The sequence below is a fragment of the Poecilia reticulata genome, chromosome 18, assembly GCF_904066995.2.
Source record: "Poecilia reticulata chromosome 18, P_reticulata-male-v2, whole genome shotgun sequence".
Taxonomy (NCBI): Eukaryota; Metazoa; Chordata; class Actinopteri; order Cyprinodontiformes; family Poeciliidae; genus Poecilia; species Poecilia reticulata.
Window position 1 is genome coordinate 17,534,586 of NC_088847.1, and position 20,147 is coordinate 17,554,732.

At 38.7% G+C, this 20,147-nt stretch overlaps 1 protein-coding gene across 3 annotated transcripts; it reads right to left on the minus strand.

The window, feature by feature from the left end:
• Nucleotides 1–890: 890 nt before the first annotated feature.
• Nucleotides 891–20,106, minus strand: ccdc149a (coiled-coil domain containing 149a). 3 transcript variants are annotated; one of them, XM_081598994.1, is made up of 14 exons: nt 19,933–20,106; nt 16,748–16,909; nt 16,464–16,502; nt 16,053–16,160; nt 15,848–15,964; nt 15,121–15,293; nt 14,598–14,670; nt 14,414–14,498; nt 13,666–13,810; nt 12,342–12,418; nt 11,711–11,743; nt 7,766–7,858; nt 3,274–6,414; nt 891–1,261 (listed from the first exon to the last, which is right to left on the minus strand). In XM_081598994.1, exons 1-13 carry the CDS (start codon nt 19,981–19,983, stop codon nt 5,909–5,911), a joined length of 1,662 nt encoding a protein of 553 aa, XP_081455120.1. In that variant the 5' UTR covers nt 19,984–20,106; the 3' UTR covers nt 891–1,261; nt 3,274–5,908. The 3 variants fall into 3 exon arrangements, with proteins under 3 accessions (XP_081455120.1, XP_081455121.1, XP_081455122.1); XM_081598995.1 differs by having other exon boundaries at nt 19,846–19,974; XM_081598996.1 differs by lacking the exon at nt 11,711–11,743.
• Between the last annotated feature and the right edge of the window lie 41 nt (nt 20,107–20,147).

Here is a 20,147-nt window from a genome sequence, read left to right on the forward strand (position 1 = left end):
ACGAACCAACCGGACATTGTGGTGGTGGATAAACAACAGAGGAAAGCCGTTGTGGTGGATGTAGCAGTACCAAGTGACTACAACATCAGGAAAAAGGAGCAAGAGAAACTGGAGAAATACCAGGGCCTCAGAGAGGAACTGGAAAAGGCCTGGAAGGTGAAGACCACAGTACCATACCATCCCACGCCAACTTTATTTATGAATCACTTTATACATCAATAAATTGATTAAAAACAGAAGAAAACTGACCATCAGTAGAAGGGTTAAGAACACGATATAACTGAGCTGCAGCGCATGCTTTAGCTTTAGCACAGGACAGCGTTGTCTCAAATAAAACAGGCATATGGTCTGAAAATAATGAGTCACCAATCACTAAATTACAAACTGGTAGACCATAAGATAAAACCAGATCAAGACTGTGACCATGCTCATGGATAGCACCAGTCAGACTACACAAAATTAAAAGAATCGATAACATTAAGAAATGTCTGAGCCATAGGTGAAGTAGGACGACAGACAAGAATATTAAAATCACCAACAATGAGAACTCGGTCATACCTTGGCATAATATCAGCCAGGAAATCAGAAAAGTCATTTATAAAGTTTTTGTTGTACTTCGGTGGCCGATAGACCGCTGCACACAGCACAGTGTGAGAGCTGCCGAGTTCAAATAGGCTGATCTCAAAGCTACTAAACGAGGCCAGAGGCAACTGTTTACAAGTAGAACTGCTTTTAAAAACAGTCACTATACCTCCACCGGACCCCGACATCCTTGGAGCATTAAAATAGCCGCAGTACCGCGGTACAAGTTCATTAAAAATGCTGGAGTCACCAAACCACTTGTCCATGATTCTGTTAATAAAACATCCAATCAATAAGAGGAAAAGAAATCCCTAATGACGAAAGTTTTATTTGTCAGCGACCTCGCATTTACCAAACTGATCCTGGCAGAGATCGGCGGGTTTACACCATCAGGTGGCATCCGGTGCTCCCGGCAAAGAGGCCGCAGGTTGCTAGGATTCACCCTGTGTCTACAGGGCCGAGGAGCGCAGGGACCTATGGTAGTCTAGCCTGTGGTCATCGGGGCCCTCGGGGCAGTCACCCCCAAACTGGAACAGTGGCTAAAACAGATCCCAGGAACAGCATCAGCCATCTCAGTCCAGAAATGTCAGGTTCTAGGCACAGCCAAGATACTGCGCAGAACCCTCAAGCTCCCAGGCCTCTGGTAGAGGACCCGAGCTCAGAGGATGGAAGAGTCCACCTGCGGAAGGGTGAGAAGGGAATTTATATAAATATGAATAAATATATATACACATTGTCTGAGTATCTCTAAGTAGGTTTGATTTTAACTAGCGTTTCACCTAGCAGTAAACTACATTATTTTTTTCTTATGTGCACAACTATCAAACGTTTCCCAAATACAATGTGACCCCAACACTGAAACTGTGAGTTTCTGTAACAGTATACGTTGAGTAACTGAGGGAAATAACATAAACATACAATATTTAGGGCTCTCTAAACAAGCACCATGATGTGCAGAAGTGCTCACATCCCATAACTATTTCTAGCATTTGCAATGCTGCAGCCACAAATTCCAAGATATTTTACAACAAAGATGATTACTTCAGATCAACACAAAGTGCTGCATAACTGTAAAGTGTAAGGAAAATAATTTGCAAACTTTCTACCTTTCTGATAACATTTTAAAACTTAGAAATCTGACTCGTTATCAAATTTTTGGGCCTCGTCAGAGAACTTGGGAACAGGAAATTTAACAAGGCAAGTGATATCAGATCTGAACCCATCTGAAAAATATCAGATGATACATTGGATGCTCACAGAAAGGAACATTTTACGTCTGCTTGTAAAGCAGGTGTTTCTGTTTTTTAATAGAATTCCTTTAACTCAAGAATTAAAGCCAGTTCTAGGAGTTAAGATAAATTGTGTTTTTTTCTCATTTCTGCCTTTGCAATGATTCTGCTTAAACATCTCTTTTTGTAAATATTTCTGTCTTTGTTCTGTAGCCTATACTTGGTATCACAAAACATTATGCAATATCAAGATCGAATAATGGTAATATTAGCCTAAATGCAGCCAGTGGCATGTGGGCTATAACTAGCATGTTGTCTTACATTGACTTCCTCCATTCAGTGTGCTAAACATGGTTAATAAATAAACAAAATAGCTAAAAAGCTTATTTTAGGAAAAAGCCTACTTTTAATGTGGGCAATAGTTACATTAGAAATGTTTGTGCTCTGCTTTTTGTTCACTTCGTGGCACTTGGTTACCAGTAAACACACTCATCTCTTAGCAACAGATTAGCAACAAAAAATTGTTATTGTTCAAAAAACATGGGATTTCTTCTGCTATCTCTCAGACGTTTACTTTATGGAACTTTGTGGACCTTGGTTACCAGAAAACGCGATCATCTCTAAGCAACAGATTAACAGCGTAGCAACAAAAAATTCTTATTGATAAAAATGTATAATGTTTCTCCCGCTCTTTTGAAATACCACTTATTTTACACTAACAAGCATTGTGCAGTTGGTCAATTTTGCAGAAAAGTAATTTTTTGTCATTAATGGCAAATAGGCTATATTAAACACACATTCAACACAAAAGTAAAAATCTCGATTTATACTTCGTGGCAGTTCGTTACCAGAAAAACCCCCGCTTATCTCTTAAAACCAAAATAATAAGTAGTTTATAAAACAAAAGCTCTTTTGAAATAACGCTTACCTGATTAGATACAAGACATTTACCGTTGGCAAATTACGCTAAATAAATATCTGAAGTTCACTTCGTGGCACTTGGTTACCAGTAAACACTCATCTCTTAGCAACAGATTAGCGACAAAAAATTGTTATTGTTCAAAAAACATAGGATTTCTTCTGCTATCTCTCAGACGTTTACTTTATGGAACTTTGTGGACCTTGGTTACCAGAAAACGCGATCATCTCTTAGCAACAGATTAACAGCGTAGCAACAAAAAATTCTTATTGATAAAAAAATATAATGTTTCTCCCGCTCTTTTGAAATACCACTTATTTTACACTAACAAGAATTGTGCAGTTGGTCAATTTTGCAGAAAAGTAATTTTTTTTGTCATTAATGGCAAATAGGCTATATTAAACACACATTCAACACAAAAGTAAAAATCTCGATTTTATACTTCGTGGCAGTTCATTACCAGAAAAACCCCCGCTTATCTCTTAAAACCAAATTATTAACAAGTAGTTTATAAAACAAAAGCTCTTTTGAAATAACGCTTACCTGATTAGATACAAGACATTTACCGTTGGCAAATTACGCTAAAGTAAATATCTGAAGTTCACTTCTTGGCACTTGGTTACCAGTAAACACACTCATCTCTTAGCAACAGATTAGCGACAAAAAATTGTTATTGTTCAAAAAACATAGGATTTCTTCTGCTATCTCTCAAACGTTTACTTTATGGAACTTTGTGGAACTTGGTTACCAGAAAACACACTCATCTCTTAGCAACAGATTAGCCTGGGAGAGCGGCGCGCGTGATCCGCACCGAGTTGCAAAGATCCAGAGATGCACGAAGCGCTGCGACACACTGCGCATGCGGCGGCGTCAGCTCGTGCCGCTGCGTGTCCCCTTCAACGCGCACAGTGAACCGAGCTCCTTGCTCATGATTAATTAAAACAAATTCAATAATTTCCATTGGCATGATTTATCACTTCTCTTTTTATTTCTCTTTCTTTCTACAAAAAACTGTATGATAAAAGCTTTCAGGTTGGTGCTTTGGTCTCAGCTAAACCTTTTTTTGAAGGAAATTTTTATTTACAAAGACTTCAAAATTCATTTTTTTGTCATTTTGTTTATTTATTTTGGATATTTGAGATGTCTTCCAGTTGCAATGTTAAATGTTCATTATAATTTTAAGTTTACTGATCTTTCAGATTGTGTTCTTGCATTATAATTTTCCCATTAACATTTACTTAAAAATGGTCTAAAAATATCAAAAATCAAAATTTGTTATTGTGACAGGTCAACACACATATGATTTATAGTGTAGTTAGTTTATTGCCATGGATGGCATAGTTACTTTGAAAGAGTAATTTGATCACTCAATAAAAAATTCATCCATCAGCTAGAAAATGTGCATCTCTTTTCCCTCCAAAAAGAAGCACATATTGTTGCTTCTTTTTCCCCCCCAAGGAAAAAGAAGCAACAATATGTGTTTTCTAAAAATAATCACAAATACTTAACTTGGATAGGTAATTTTAATCTGATTATTGGATTGTAAATAGTTAGATTACGGGTTACAAGGGGTCAGATTAGAGTAACACATTGATAACACCATTGTTTGACATTTTTGCTCAAGCTGTTTACGGATCTTTCAAGTTTCCGATATGTGTCCCCCCCAATGATAAATTTGTTCCTATGCCCTTGGTCACTTGGAAGGAAAGCTTAAAGAAAGGTAAGCTCCGTGGACGTGATGCTAGCAAAGCTAGCTGTACTGACTGATGTTGCATCTGCGATGAGAAAAAGTTGTCACTCATGCGCTGAATTATTGTGTGGAGGTGTTGACTGAGGTGTCGCATATATGGGACAACGCTGGTACCAAAGTCTGCATTGATATGACATTCAGGAACGGTCCGATTCTTCTGGATGGATCTTTACCGATTAAATTTATTTCAGCTCTAAGTATTTAATATCTAGGTGTTTTATGGGAATGTGGATCTTTCAGATCAATTTGAGAAGCAATTTTGATAGGTAAAACTAAATTTTTTGTGTCACGTAGCGCGAGGTGCTGGTCTTGACTTGGTCTTCTTGGGTAGGTCGTCTTGACTACAATTCTGCTATGTGACTCCTTAGTTCCATGTCCTCTCCCACCCACCTTCTTTCCATCCCCTTTCTGTTGGATTTCTTTCAAAATAAAAGCCACCAGTGGCAAAAAAAAAGTGAAGTTCATGCTATGTTAGGACAGGAGACGAGATGTTTCCATCCCTGAAATTATGATGCATAGAATCACATATCTAAGTCTAAACTATGTTACACAGAGTAAACATAATAAAAACATGCTTTATCTGTGACATTGTTCATTAAATGGCACATTTCTAATGTATTAAAATTAAATACGATCGGTACACTTAATATTAGCGATTAGGTAATCCATTCAGCAAGTACTTTTACTTTTAATACTTAAGTGTTTTTAAAAGCCAGTACTTTTTTACTTTTACTTAAGTACAAATGTTAATGTGGTAGTTTTACTTTTACTTGAGTACATTTTTGTCTGTGTATTTGTACTTTTACTTAAGTACATTTTTTGAGTACTTTCTCCACCACTGCACATAAGGCACATCCAAATACATCAAAAAATAGGCAAGATTTAGACAAACAAATATTAACAGTATTAAGGTGAAACAATGAATTCAAAAGTATCCATCTCACATATAGTTCAAATTTTGGCACTTCACCAATTTGAAATCACTTTTGGAAGTAAACCACCCTCCCAAAAAAATGCACCACTTTTATTGCCATTTCTTAGCTTTGATAAAAAAAAATAAAGCAAACAACTGGGATTATCTCCTCACGGGGGAACACATCAAGAGAATATAAGATACACAAGCTGATCACTTGTTAGTTTTTCTGCAGGGCATCAAGTTTGCAGCTCTACTGTTTGGAAGATTTTTTTGCTTTAGCGCAACAGAAGCTAGTCTAGATGCAGAGTGCACCTCTGGCTTTGTCAGCAGCATCTGGAGGGGGGAAGAAAAGTGTTTTCTCTGTTTTATTGACTGAAAGCGAGCTGCTCAGTGTGGAAGGAAGTTAATGAGCAGAGGCTAAGCAGTGGGAATCCAACTAGGGATGATTAATGTAATCATCAATAACAACGACAAGGACTTAGAGAAGTTTTCCCCCCCATCTTTTCGTGACGTTAGATCATGCCAGGTGCAGATGGACAGTGAATGTCCCACTCAGTGTTACTCTGTCCCTCTGTGGCCTGACTCTTTGGAATCGATGCCGAGGCTTCTTCGTGTTCAAGTGCATCATTAGACTCCCTGTCCTGGCAGGAAACCTCTGAATATCTGATAGAAGTCTGTGCGATGGAAAGCCACTGAAGCTTCGACTTGGTCAGACGGAGATCCAGTGCCAGAGCGGCTTCTTCCCCTTCCTCCACAGAGGAACCCAGCTCCTCGTCCTCTGCTCCCTCCTCTTCACGCCCTGCCTCCTCCACCGGACTCCGTTCATCCTCCGGCTCCGGATCGTCTCTCAGGGTCACAATTTCTCCCTCTCTCCCGTCAATCCCATCCGTCTCCACGCCTGCGAAAGGATCCGCGCCGCTGAGCAGTGCAGGTGCGTCTTCCCTGCCGGCGCCATCTGTGCCAAGGTCACTGCCAGCGGTGCGGCATTCCCAAGATGATTCATGTGAACTTCTGTCATCTGACAGAAGAGGAGAGAAGGAAAAAAATTGAGGTGATTGGTCATTGTAATTGCTCACTTGAGCTGCAGCCAAAGCCAAGATCAGAAAACAAACACTTTAGCTTCAATTTGCCCTGATGGTGTTCATGGGGGAGATCATCTGCGCAGTAAAACAAACGGCACAGCACATCAAAACAACGTTGTACCACATCTTTTCAAATTTTCTTTAAATCTGTACCTAGAGTTCAGTTTGACAACACATTTTTAGTTTCAAAACCAAGTCTATGATGTGATAAACACAAAAAATTAAGTAAAATTGTCAATTTATCATTGTTACTCGTCTTCAAAATGCCTGACAAAAGTATTCACCAACACTTGAAGTTTTTCAGATTTTTTGAGAAAATCACAAACATATGGGAATTTTATTGAGCTCTTATGGGATACACTGACAAAGTAGTAAATTATTGTAGAGGGTAAGTAGAAGCAAAAGAATTGGGGATTTTTAATCAATAATGCTCTGAAAAGTGGGGCATGCATTTATATTTATGGGATTTTTGTTTAGCTTAAGGTATCATTTTATAACCTAATCTTGTTAAACATCTGCTCAACTTTCTCCCTGACTAGTTTGCTGCGTTTCTAGGTTTTCATTATGCTGTTTGTCCACTAATATTCTCTTAAAACCAAGCATTTTACCTTTCTAATTATTACTTTGTGTTTGCCTATCACACAAAACTCCCCTGAAATACACTGAAGTTTGTAATTGCTATGTGACAAAATGTGAACAAGTAATAAATAAATATGTAAGACGCTGTATGTGACTGAATCAGGCTAAATTTAGCAGCAGTGCCCCAGACAGGTGGAGTTGAAACAAGTATGACGCCTCCGTCTGAGTAATAGCAACAGCTTAGTTCTGCCTCGTCCCCGAAAATCCCTCTCTTAGGGGCTCACTGACCCATATTTGTGGATGTTCAGGCAAAAAGGTTAAAGACTGCACGCACAGTCCCAGCCACATTTTTATACACACTCTCGGAGGCCAAAACAGCAAGAAGAGAGGAAAAAAAACCCAGCAACATTACTGGAAGTGGCATCCATATTTATGGCATCCTCTCCACCCTCTCTTAAAAGAGAACATGGCAGAAGTTTCTGAATGTCAGTGGGCGAGAATTCGCTTCACATTTCCAAAATGCCATGGCATTTGGGCAGCTTGCACCAATAAGAGGCTGAGAGGAGCAGAGGCGGGAAGGGGAAGGACTCGGGTTAAACACGGGAGACGGAGAGGAGCGTTTCTCCACATGGTGGCTAATTGCTGTGTTAATGGCAGGGATGGGGATTCTCATCGGTAAGAAGAAGCTACACACAGTTACACACTCACCTTTGAGGGGCTGCATGTTTGGCAAAGACGTGGCACACGTTGGATGAAGCTCTGGCTGGAGATGTTCATTTAGTGCCATATTGTCCCTGGTTCCTGCAAGACGACAGAAACACCGCCGACCTCAGTTACCCTCACATCCAACATGACGGCAGAAAAAAAACAACAACAAAAAAAACACTAAGCAGGTAGTAGCTTTTAAGACATGATGGAATGGATGAAGCACATTTAAGACTTTTTTTTTCTCCCCTTAACCACACAGCATACAAACATGCACTCACGTATGCAGTGCAGCGCTCACAGAAAGAGGATTCAGCTCCCTGTCATCCGTCTTCATTAGTGATGGCTGCACGCCTTTTAGGCTGACACCATATGCTCCTCGAAAGAGACTGTACACCATAATCCAGACGTTATAAATATAAACACCCTTGTAAGCGCACATAAACACAAGCGCAGAAGTATGCATGTGTGTAGTTCTTTTACAGAAACTACAAGCTGGTAAAAGTCAGACTAGTTCTACTGCGAGGTAAAAAACCCCCAAAAAAACAGATGCAACAATGGAGATGCATGGGAAATAAGAGTGGTGAACAGGGAACATTGTTATGAATGCATGTTGTAATGTGATATCAAAACAGTGAGTGATATCATGTGTGCTGAAATTGTGTCTTTGAGATTAAAAAGTTTCAACGTCCACATCGCCCTGAAAACAGCCAGGAAGAAACATGGTGGTGGCAGAGTCATGCTCTGGGGGGTCATTTTCCCCAGACTTGAAAGGAAAGTTGGTAAGAGTTGATGGAAGGATTACAGAAAACCGATTCGTGTCATGCCAGTTTCAAATTAAGGCTCTACTAGAAGAAGTTATATAAATCTTTAGTATTATATAAAAATTAAAAATAAAACTTAGTTCTTCTCCACTCTTCTATTATTACAGAACTGCTCGTCACAGAATGGCAAAAAAAAAAAGAAAAAAACTACAAGATGTGTTTTTCTTGGCCCCATTTCCAAAAACTCTGTTCAGATTGGTTAAAAATTATGAAGAGCAAATTTTTTTTCTTTGTTTGAGTTGTGCCAACATAGCCAGAAGGCAGGCATTATGCAAATCTGTTGCATGTTGATGTAAACAAATAACGGAAGAAAAGCCTGGGCCACAAAACAAGGCGGCTCAGCTGCTCTGTTTTCGTAGGGAGAGAATAACACCATTAACTCAGGGTTTTGGGAAGTTTATTTGTAACAAGGAGGGAAGAAAAAAAAACCCAAAAGGCAAAATGTGACCTTTAAAGTGACATCTTATAGGACAAAAATGCAAATTGCCAACAATGGTGAGAAAACACTGGATCTGTTTTACTGCAGAATGCAATTTGGATGAACACTAAAGGCTTCCTCGTTTTAAAAAAAAAAGGCAATTATTCAAAGGTGATTTATCCCAATTGATTAGTCTTTTTCACAATTATTCTCACTAATCTGACAAAGCATAATGGGTAAAGATTCACCAAATCTAAAATTATTTGAAATAAAAAACTTAAATTGATTTTTTTGTATATTTTTCTGGTGAAACAGTCAATAGAGACAGAAAATGTCCTAGTGGTAAATACTTGTCTTTAAAATCAAGCAGAAACTTTCAAGAATTAGACATTTTTACTCATTAATGCCTACAAATAAAGTAAATTGAATATCTGTTTCTCAAAACCGTTATTGACGATAATGCCATACCATTAATGTTCAAAACGGCAACCTCCATCACTTGCAATGGTGAGTGCAACGCCTTCTTGATGCACCCTGGAAAACCTCTTAAGGACTTTAAGCTGGTTTTAACAAGTAGTGCAAGTCTAGTTGATAGTCTGTTGTGCCAGGTTGCATCCAAATGTTTTTGGCAGGTGTTAAGAGAGCATCACAGGAAGATACTATCTGTTCCACACATGTAACCTAGACTAAACCGTGTCCAGAGGCAGGAAAATTCATTTCATCTGTCCAATAATTTTCAAATTCAGTCCTTACTCTTCCCTTTATCCAGCAACAAAGAAATGTTATAATAATGTGAAACCTCAAAAAGCCATATTTATAATAAAATACTGAAAACCAAAGAAAGATAAATGAGCTCATTTAGGTAGTCTGGAACCCAGTCCTTTGTAGCTGTGAAACATCTTTTTCAGTTAAAACGAGTCACTTAAGCAGCTGAAGTCTGTCAGTAGGATAAAATAAAGCTTTGAAGGTGCAGTCTGTAGCTTGACGCACCCTTCAAGGCTTCCATTTGCAGCGTTACAGTTCAGCTTGCACTTATTTAGCATGAAGTTAGGGCGGACTGCGAGAGCCCATCAATCTCAACTTCATCTAACTCACTACATCGATGTGATTGTTATTGTTTTCTGCCCTCTCTCATCCGTAGACAATGTAGTCGCTTCCCGTGTTCTCCGGGCTTCAGGTAGGCAGCCAAGGCCCTCCATCCTATCCTGTTTGGCTCTAATATCCATCAGCCCGACGTCCTATCACATCAAGGCCACCGACACTCGCCTCTCTTTCTCTATATCCTTGTCTCCCTAACTGTGGTGGACAGCGTGCTCATCAGGCACTCTGGGCCCTCGCCTACAAATTCCCTAATAACGGCACATTCCCCTAAATGTGTTTGTAATGTGGGCAATCATTTTCAGTAATGGATGCTTGTCAGTTTTATGGCGAAGAGAATGACGGTCTCATGACAGCGCACCTCCAGCCAGCCACAGCCCCTCCACCTTTCACATGATAGTGTAACATCGCCCTCCGGTGGCAAAAAGGAGGAAGTGTTTTGCTTGTGAAGAGGTTTGGTCACTTGGATTTACACAGACCATTTGAGTTAGAATGTTACTTTAGATAATACACAACATTCTTTGCTTATAGGAATTAAAAAGATTGAGGATTGACTTTCAGTTCTACATTCTTACTTCTGGATCCTAAAGGATTTTTTCTTTATCAAGTTTTTTTTTTTTTACTTCAGCTGAATATAATGATACTACTTTGCTTACAAAAAGGCTTTAAATCCCTAAATGAACTGTTAATAATGAATTAACTATTAAATAATTAAATAACTATTAAAACTGTATTTTATAAAGTTTCTGGTGAACCTCAACATAAGAAATAAACTGGATTTCAGAAATCTTCATATCCCCTAATCTTTCTTTGTACTTTAAATGATGGACCAGCTCAAAATGTTGCATATTTTTTTAAGTGGAAGTGAAACTCATCCAGCCATTGATCCACTGAAGAGGTACAACAGGAGCAAGTCAAAATAATGTAGAATTTTTAAAAAATTTAAATGAACAAATAAATATCTGAAAAGTGTGGCATGCCTTTGATTATGAATTGTACAAATCCATCCAAATTTTTTTATTTTAATGGCCATCCATCAAACTTAGCAGGTCAGGCAAAGAGAGCATTAATCAGGATCAGCTATTTGGCTCTCAGTTGATCATGACAACAAGAAAGCATATCCTAAATTAAAGCCAAATTTAAATCTTGTTCCTAGTTCGCCACATGCCATGAACAACACACAGTAAACATGAAACTGTCATATTTTTTGCAAAAAGATGTTTTTTAAATGTACTTTTTCTGTACACAAAAACAATCTACTTTGAGTTGCCTTTCTGATAAAATCCCACATAAATATATTAAAGGTTTGTGGCTAATCTGAAAGCATGAATACTTTTGCTAGCACTTTTCTTCCATCTCCCTCCCCCATCTACAATATGTACCAGGCCAGCTGGATCAATACAAACGATGCGTGTTGATGAGGTGGTCTGGTTGCGTCGATGGTATCATGAACAAACACATGAGCTGGTGGTCAATGGAGTCGACACATGGTAAAAGGCGGGTACGAGGTGGCATGTTTTCTGGGCATCTGCCCAGATTTGTTCTGGCATGACATACAGAGGAGGGGGGGGGCATGGATGGGCTAAGTGGGGCAGAAGGAATACATACTCCCAATTCCCACAGATACGTGGTAGGTCAAGCCTGAGACGCAGCCAGAGGGGAGAGACAGAGAGGTACAACGTTGTAAATACAAAACCTTATTGATATGTTATAGTTAATAGAGGAAGAGTGGACATACATGTATTTACACCTCAGCAGTAGATGTGTGGCATGCAGAGTTTTGGGGAATTTAGAGTTAACCAATATATACTTTTCACACAAAAAAATGACAGGGAAACTAATATTAAAATATATATATATAAATAAGCTTTAAAAATATACATTTTCTACTCTTTTTGTGAAAGAAAGTGTTGTGTCCACTGTCAGTAGTGGTGACGGATCTGTTGAGGAAAGGTTAATACACAGGATAAACATGAACAGTGACACAGCTGTGTTTGCTCATGGTGTGGTTGAGAGACTGTGTTCTCAGTGTCGCCTGTCTTGGTAAACACAGAAATTGATACAAAAAGAGCCTGAAATTATCAATTAAATACACTTGAAAATGTACAAATTTGGGCTAAAGTCCAAACTGGCAACAAAGATATTAATTCTTGTAACAACAGTAAAAACAGTTGAGGATTATGTTAGGCTCTCAGTATTTACTACAGTATAATCTATTTCTTATTTGTTTTTAACCCACCTGGTAAACTCCACAATCCTGAGACTTCCAAGGTTTTTAACTTCCTCTCCAAATCTGCAACTCTGTTTCCCAGGATCCTTCAGAACAGAAATAAAAGGCAAGGTTTCTATACACACTTAGTCTGTGTTTGTCTGTCTTATCCAAGTGTTTGTCTTTGAGGATGAGGGCTCATATAACAGTTACTACTGAAGTGTGTCAGGTGGTGGTGTTGGAAGTAAAATGGTAAGACTGAATCTGAAAAGTGTGGCGTGCCTTTGTATGCAGAATCCCTTATGTAAATACTGACATAAAATCAAGTGCATGATATATGTCACCTAAAGTAAGGTTAGGTTGTAAAACAATGACTGCTGATGAGGGAATTCATGCAGCTGAGAGGTGTTTTGGAGCAAAGATGCATCTAAAAGTTGCAGGGTAGCATCTCTCATGGACTGGACTTGAGCACCTCTGCCACAGTTAAAAGAAAACAATAAGAAGTCATTTTTAAAGTTCACTAACAACCATAGAGAGGGAGACAAAAACACATGCAAGAAAATGCCCTGGTCAGATGAACCCAAAACTTTTTAACCTCAATATAAAATGGAGGAAACATGACACTTCATATTGCTTTGAATACACCCGCCAGATGGTGGAACATGGTGGTGGCAGCATCATGCTAGACAGACAAGCTAAACAGAGCTGCAGGTTGCTTAGATCAAAGTATATTTGTGCATTAAATGGCCTAGTCAAAGTTCATACCAAAACTGAGAATCTCTACCAAGACTTGAAAAATCTTTTTCCAGACACTCTGCTCAATCTGGGAGAGCTGGAGCGATTTTGTCAAGTAGTATGATTAGTCAATAAATATAAGTGCAAGGCAAACTTTTCAGTATTTTTTTAATTTATAAAACTTATTAACACCTTAGAGTCCCAGTTTATGGCGTTTCAACTAAAGACCTAGAGGTTGGAGTCCTTGTCAAACTGTGTTTTTGACTAAAATCCCAGAGGGTTCCTAAAAGGGGTGCGGGTTTTAATGTTTTTATCTTTTTTCAAAATCTCTTTCTCTTTCTCACCGTTTATTCAATGTCATGCTGTTTTTATTTTAATTATGTAAAGCACTTTGAAATGCCTTGCTGCTGAAATGTGCTATACAAATAAAATGTGATTGATTGATTGATTGATTAAAAATGTACTAGTTTCTCTCTACTTTAATATTATGCTCCATCTTGAGTTGGCCTACCATATCATAAGTCCCAGTAAAATGTTGCAGTTCAAGATTACTAGGTGACCAAATGTGGAAGAGTTAAAAAAAAATTTTTTTTAAACTACTTTTTGCATGACTCTGTACCGGTTTGTGTGCCTCTGGTGCTGGATGACCAGATTCTTCTCATGGATGGTCTCCAGCAGAGCGGTGGCAAGTGACTTGAGGTCAGAGATGGACTGAGGTGTGGCAGGTAAGCTGCAGCCCTGCTCCTCCAGGAGCATCTCCTGGACTAAAAAAAAATGGAACAAAAGTGACATCGGTGTGACAGGAAAAACAGGACCGAAATGTTCTAAAACAGAGGAGTGGAGCCACAATCTACTAATAATGCATCAACAAAACCTTTAAAAGCAGACATCAGAGAAAACAGGTTGACAGAATGAGAGGGGGGGGAAACAGCGTGACAAGAGTAAGACAAAGACGGAGTGTTAGAAACAGCTGTCTGCTAGGTGACACCTCCCTAACTTTAACTCCAGAACCCACTGTGCTGCTTCTGCCAGCGACTGTCAGTCATCATGGCAGCCTCATTTCCCTGCCAGTGGCACTCTGCACCACTGAGAATACAATTAAAAACACAGTTGGTGTCCGAATGGTGGCTTGAGGGATCGGCAAAACATAGGTTATTAAATAATTTAGTAAAAAACACGGCTTGAGACGGGAAAACTAGATTAATTTACTGATGACAATGAAGATATCTAATCAAATTTGGGAGATAAAACCGAGGTGACAGGCACGGTCTCGCCAGCTTTTTTTTTTTTCTTTTACGCTTTCCAGATGAACAGCTCTGTGTTTTATGTTTTGTATTTAAAGTGAGCTCAACAGTTGGTGTTTTCACCTTGTTTGGCTGACAGCACTCCTGTAAGGGGAACGCTGTTTGATCTCCCATATGCGCTGGAGCTTTTCCTCCTCTCGAGGGCCGTCTGTGGAGAGGAAACCAGACAACAAAGCTTGATGAATGATTTGAGTTTATGCAGCTTCCTTCACAAAAAAAAAAAAAAACCTGCAACAGAAGCATTTACCTTGTACTTCATGATGTTTGATTTGAGCAGGTTCACCTCCTCCTGAAGTTGTGAGAGCCGGTCGTGTAAATACCTACCGTGAAAGCGATTAAAAATGCGATCAGCGTCAAAGCGCAGATGGTTAGAGGCTTTTTATATGCAAGACATGACAGTTCTAAGTTCTGGAAAATGGTAATTCTGAACATGGCAGAAGGCGATACATGAAATAATAAAGTTCAGGTACATTAATGTGCCAAGGTTTTGAATCATCCCCAACTTGTTTATACTCTGCTTTGAAAACAGTAAACTTTTGCACAGTGGTGCACAGCTTCAGTTTACATCCATAAATAAAAGCTACATGCTTTTTGGAGCCCTTGACATCTCATGTTTATGGACTGGACCTGGACAGAACCCACACATTTGCAGGGAGAACATGAAAACTCCATGCAAAAAGGCCCAAAGCTGCGGTTCAAACAGATAACCTCACTGTTACAAGCCTACAGTGGAAACACTTAATAAAAGATACACAGTGTTTTCTATTCACTTGTTTTCCATGCAGAGTGCATCCACATCAATGATGCGCGACTCATGGTTCCCTAAAATGTGGTTCAGTTCAACATTCAGCCGGTCAGCCTTCTCCCTGAAAACGATGCGTTCTGCTTTAACGTCCTGCAACTCGTCCATCAAGGCTTTCATGGTGTGCTCCATCTCCTCCATCTACAAACACGTGACAAGGTCAAAGGTTTCTGTGACGTACAGCTTGAAACTTCACAAGTTGCTTTCATTATTCAAGAAATGAGAAGCCTCACATTATGATTGTACTAGCACTACAATTGTAGCCTTGGAGTCATCAGACAGAAAACGTTAACCTCCTATGGTAAAATAAAATTTTGTCTTATGTATTTATAGCCAAATAATGACAAGTTATCCTGAATGTCAGGACTGCAGAGGTAAAATGCAGGAGAATGGCTGTTGAGGAGGCAAAGAAAAAGTGTCTTATATGACACCAATACACAATATCTACCAACAAGGAGTCTCAGTTGTTTTTGTTTGATCAGTGGTCACAATCTTTAATATTTTATAAAAGTCAGCATGAGACCATTAGTGAAATAAATAAAAGCAGGGTTTAACAAAGTCTACCAATTTAACTTGCAATTAATTTTATTTGACATCTTTTGTACGGTGTTGCAATGGAGCATAGTAACATACAAGGATATAAAATTTTAAAAGTAATGTATTTTGTTCAAGCAACGTGAGAGAAAACATGTCACCTGTCGCCCTGCTCTTTCTAGCTGAGAAACCAAGTCCTCTCGTTCATGTGCAGGAAAGTGGCGGACCCCCACCTCTTCATCTCCCAGCCTCTGTCGAGTGATGGTCATCCTCAGCAGCTGCAAGAAAAACACATTAAATTAATTTCCTTCAAACACATGTGTTCTCCTTCATGTTTATTCTTTTAGTGGATCTTTGTGAGAGCACCTTGTTGTCCCCCTGGGCCTCAGCCAGTCTCTGATTGAGGTCCTTCACCTCCTCTGTGAGTTTCCTCACTCGTTCCCTGGAGTCCCTCAACAGCTGACCCAGGTTCACCTGAGGAAGGAAAAGAGGGGAAAGTGGATCAATGCAAAGCCACTTGATTCCTCACAAAAGCTTGCAGATACACTAATAAAACCTTCAAGGCGGACATAAATGTTTTTGTCAATAAGATCTAACAAAAAAAGTATTGCCAGAAAATGAGATAAGACAATAAATTCTCCAAGACATTATTGCGTAAGAGTTTCTGTTGTCGTATGTAACATAACTACAATCAGTATTGATAAGTAAAGTTAAACAATGAGAAGTTAGTCTGGTTTAAATTAGATTTGATTATCTTTGTTGTGAACAGTAACTCACCTGATTACGTTTTTCTGGTGGCAAAGAAGGATCCCCATCCTGAAACGAGAAAAATTTACAGTTGAAATCAGAAGTTTACATACAATAAGAGACGCACACCTTCTTTCTCACTGTCCATTTTATGTTGGTTAGAATTACTATCATTATTTTTATTTACTAAATGCCACAATAAGAAGAGAAAGTGGTCAGATATGTATTTATCAATGTCCTTAAAATCAGAAGTAAAATATACATTACGTTTCTATTCAGTTCTATTTTGTTTTTCTGCATGTTGAACTACTCACAATAAGTTCCCTGTACTTCTTCTTCAGTCCCTGGTGGCGCTCTCTCAGCTGGTTGGCCATCAGCTTGTACTGGTCTCTCTCCTGTTGGCATGTGTCCAGCTCTTTGGACAGGATGAGCAGTGCCTCCTTTTTACTCTCCAACTTGCGTTTACACATCAGGAACTGAAACATGGAGTGAACAGAAAACAGTAAAGTAACGTTACAAAATGAATTAAGAGTGGATTAGGCTTCAAGTTATGTCTAGGTTGACATTTTTATTTTTCTTAACAAGCAGCCAAACTTTCTTATATTTAGAATTAGTCTTGGCAAGTCTTCCTGGCTTTCAAGTTGTCTCCTATAGTCTCTTGAACTCTATTTTTTATAGAGTTCTAGTTCTGTGACAACAGTTAAGCTAAAATAAGTAATATTTGCAAATTTAAAAAAAAAAATGATACCAAAACAGATCATTTAACTTGGAAAACCACACATCATCTCTTGAAATGATTCCAATATTGTGCTTCTTATTGACAATTCAGGAAGTGACATAACTTTCAATTAAAAGACTCAATAGTTTGTGTGGGCTGAAGAAGAATGAGTTTAAATATGAAACTTTTGTTACATAGATTATTAAAAACCTGAACTAAGCCAATGTCACATTGTTTCAATAAATCCTAAAAAGATCACAGTTTTGTTTCTTTTGAATGTCAGCAACAGTACCATATCTGCTCAAATATGAAAACATAGACTAATAAATGGAAAAGACAACGACCTAAAAAGCTAGCTGTGCTATTGGAATTCAGTCATTATTGCAATATCACGATGTGAAATACTTTAATACAAATGTATCAAACTTGTGGGACATTGTTATAATAATAAAAACAAAAAGTAAAAGTTTGCAATTGGTTGTTTTCCTGATTATTGTTCAGTCCCACTGGCAACAATTGAGAAACATCTAATAGTCATGTTTTTGGAAAGTAATGAAAAAAATTCCTGCACAGACCTGACAAGAGATGAGAATTGCATTGTTGAACTTAAATGTGTGCCTGTTGCTTGGATAGCTCTCTGGGTAAATTGATTATAACATGCTATGTTATATCAAAATGTGCTATCTTTGTTATTTCTATGCAGATTCATACGGAAGCGCATGGCTATCACGCAGGGAAATAAAATTGGAGCGCTATCACGTTATAACGTGATACGTATCTTGTTAAAACGTGATACGTATCTTGTATAAACGTAATAATTTTATGTCCAGGAAGTGGCGATATTATGCTAGGCTATTACAGTGGCTAACAGGAATTGGTCGGGTTTCCCTTCATGTTTGGTCTACACGGATACGGATGCTGCTTTGCACTGTGGATAAAACCATTAATAGCATGCTACTCTGAGCAGGATCCTAAATAGAACGGGCCTGCACAGAAGGAAACGTCAATTCGGTTCTCTAGCTGTGGCGGCGTTCCTGACTGTCTGGATCGAAGCTGAAGTTGGCTTCCGATTGTAGCTTCTGACTCGGGAAATGGCTAAAGAGCGATAATAAGATAAAGATAAAGCGATTATTTTTCACGTCACCTTTTTGTAATTATGTACGAAAAGGTTTTTAAATCTCTCATTTTTGAAGTTTCACAATTCAGATAAAGGTTTCGCAAATCACAAACTAGGTTTGAAATATTCTGCCATTGGCGTAGAATAATTTACTCCAGATTTGAAGTGTCAATGTATGTTCGTTTTTAAAGCAGAACAGATTATTTCTTAACATTTATATGTTAAATATAATTTACATGATTAGTTACTTATTTACACAGTCATATGTCAAGTCATATGTTAAGTATAATTTACATAATTATTATTCACCTAATTTAACTTGGTTGTACATAATTACAAAAAGGTGACGTGAAAAATAATTAAATTCAAAGCTTTTTTTATGATTTATTTTGGAGAGAGGAAGTCTTTTATTTTGAAGAATTCTTAAAAGGATCTAGTTTTGTCTTTTGCCACCATCTAGCCTACTGTTGATTTCGGTTGCTTGGTTACAAACAGCCGTTGCCGTTGTTCAGCAAGTGTACTGTTAAAAAAAATCTGAACAGAAATTGTTCAGCAAATACATCTGAGCCTCCGTTTTAATCGCTCTTTAGCCATTTCCCGAATCAGAAGCTACAATCGGAAGCCAACTTCAGCTTCGATCCAGACAGTCAGGAACGCCGCCACAGCTAGAGAACCGAATTGACGTTTCCTTCTGTGCAGGCCCGTTCTATTTAGGATCCTGCTCAGAGTAGCATGCTATTAATGGTTTTATCCACAGTGCAAAGCAGCATCCGTATCCGTGTAGACCAAACATGAAGGGAAACCTGACCAATTCCTGTTAGCCACTGTAATAGCCTGGCATAATATCGCCACTTCCTGGATACAAAATTATCAGTTTTATACAAGATACGTATCGCGTTTATACAAGATACGTAACACGTTTTAACAAGATACGCATCGCGTTATAACAAGATACGCATCGCGTTATAACAAGATACGCATCGCGTTATAAGATACGCATCGCGTTATAACAAGATACGCATCGCGTTATAACGTGATAGCGCTCGAAAAAAATTTTTTCTGCGTGATAGCAATGCGCTTCCGTAGATTCACCAAAGAAATGTAATAAAGTGCATTACCAGTTCATCATTCTAGGAGCATTGATAACTTAATAATAACAACAAAAGAATAGAAATAATAACGTTACCAGAGCTACAGCAGAGCAGAGTAACCATTATCTTGCTTGTAACCATATTGTAGCTGAAGGTGAATGTGCAAAAGTATACATTTTTTTGACATGTAAAGTGCTTTACAAAAGTATTCATAACCCTCAAGTACATACTATGTCTTATTGAGTTTTTTTGTGTTTGAGCAACAGAAATTGGTAGCAATTTCAAGCAAACATCCTGATAACCAGGTGGGCCTACAGGTGTGTTTCACCTGTAATTAGCTGCTCCGTGCGTTCCCACACCTTGTCGGATGCTATATAGACTTTAAATATTTGCCATTTTGAGCCACAGCTAAAAGCCTTGGTGAAGACCTCAGCGGCTGAGTCTATGTGGCGGTAACGAGTTCATGACTCTGTTCATCAGACACACCTGCTGGTTCCATATGGACAAGAGAAGCATCTGTTAAAGCCGCCCGTCTCAGAAGCAGCGGTTCTCGGTGTTTATCTTTCCTCTTACCTCGCTGACCAGTCCCTGCCAGTCGCTCTCACTCCTCTTAGAAGACTGCATTATTGTAAAATGTAGAAATGTCAGGATACAGGATGAACACCGCTCCCTCGCCTCCTCCTCCGTTTGTTTATCATGCAACGTCACTTTTTGCCACAGCTGTCAAAATGAAACCACTTCCGGTAGAACCGTCAAAATAAAATGACGCTTCGCTCAAGGGAGGAAAT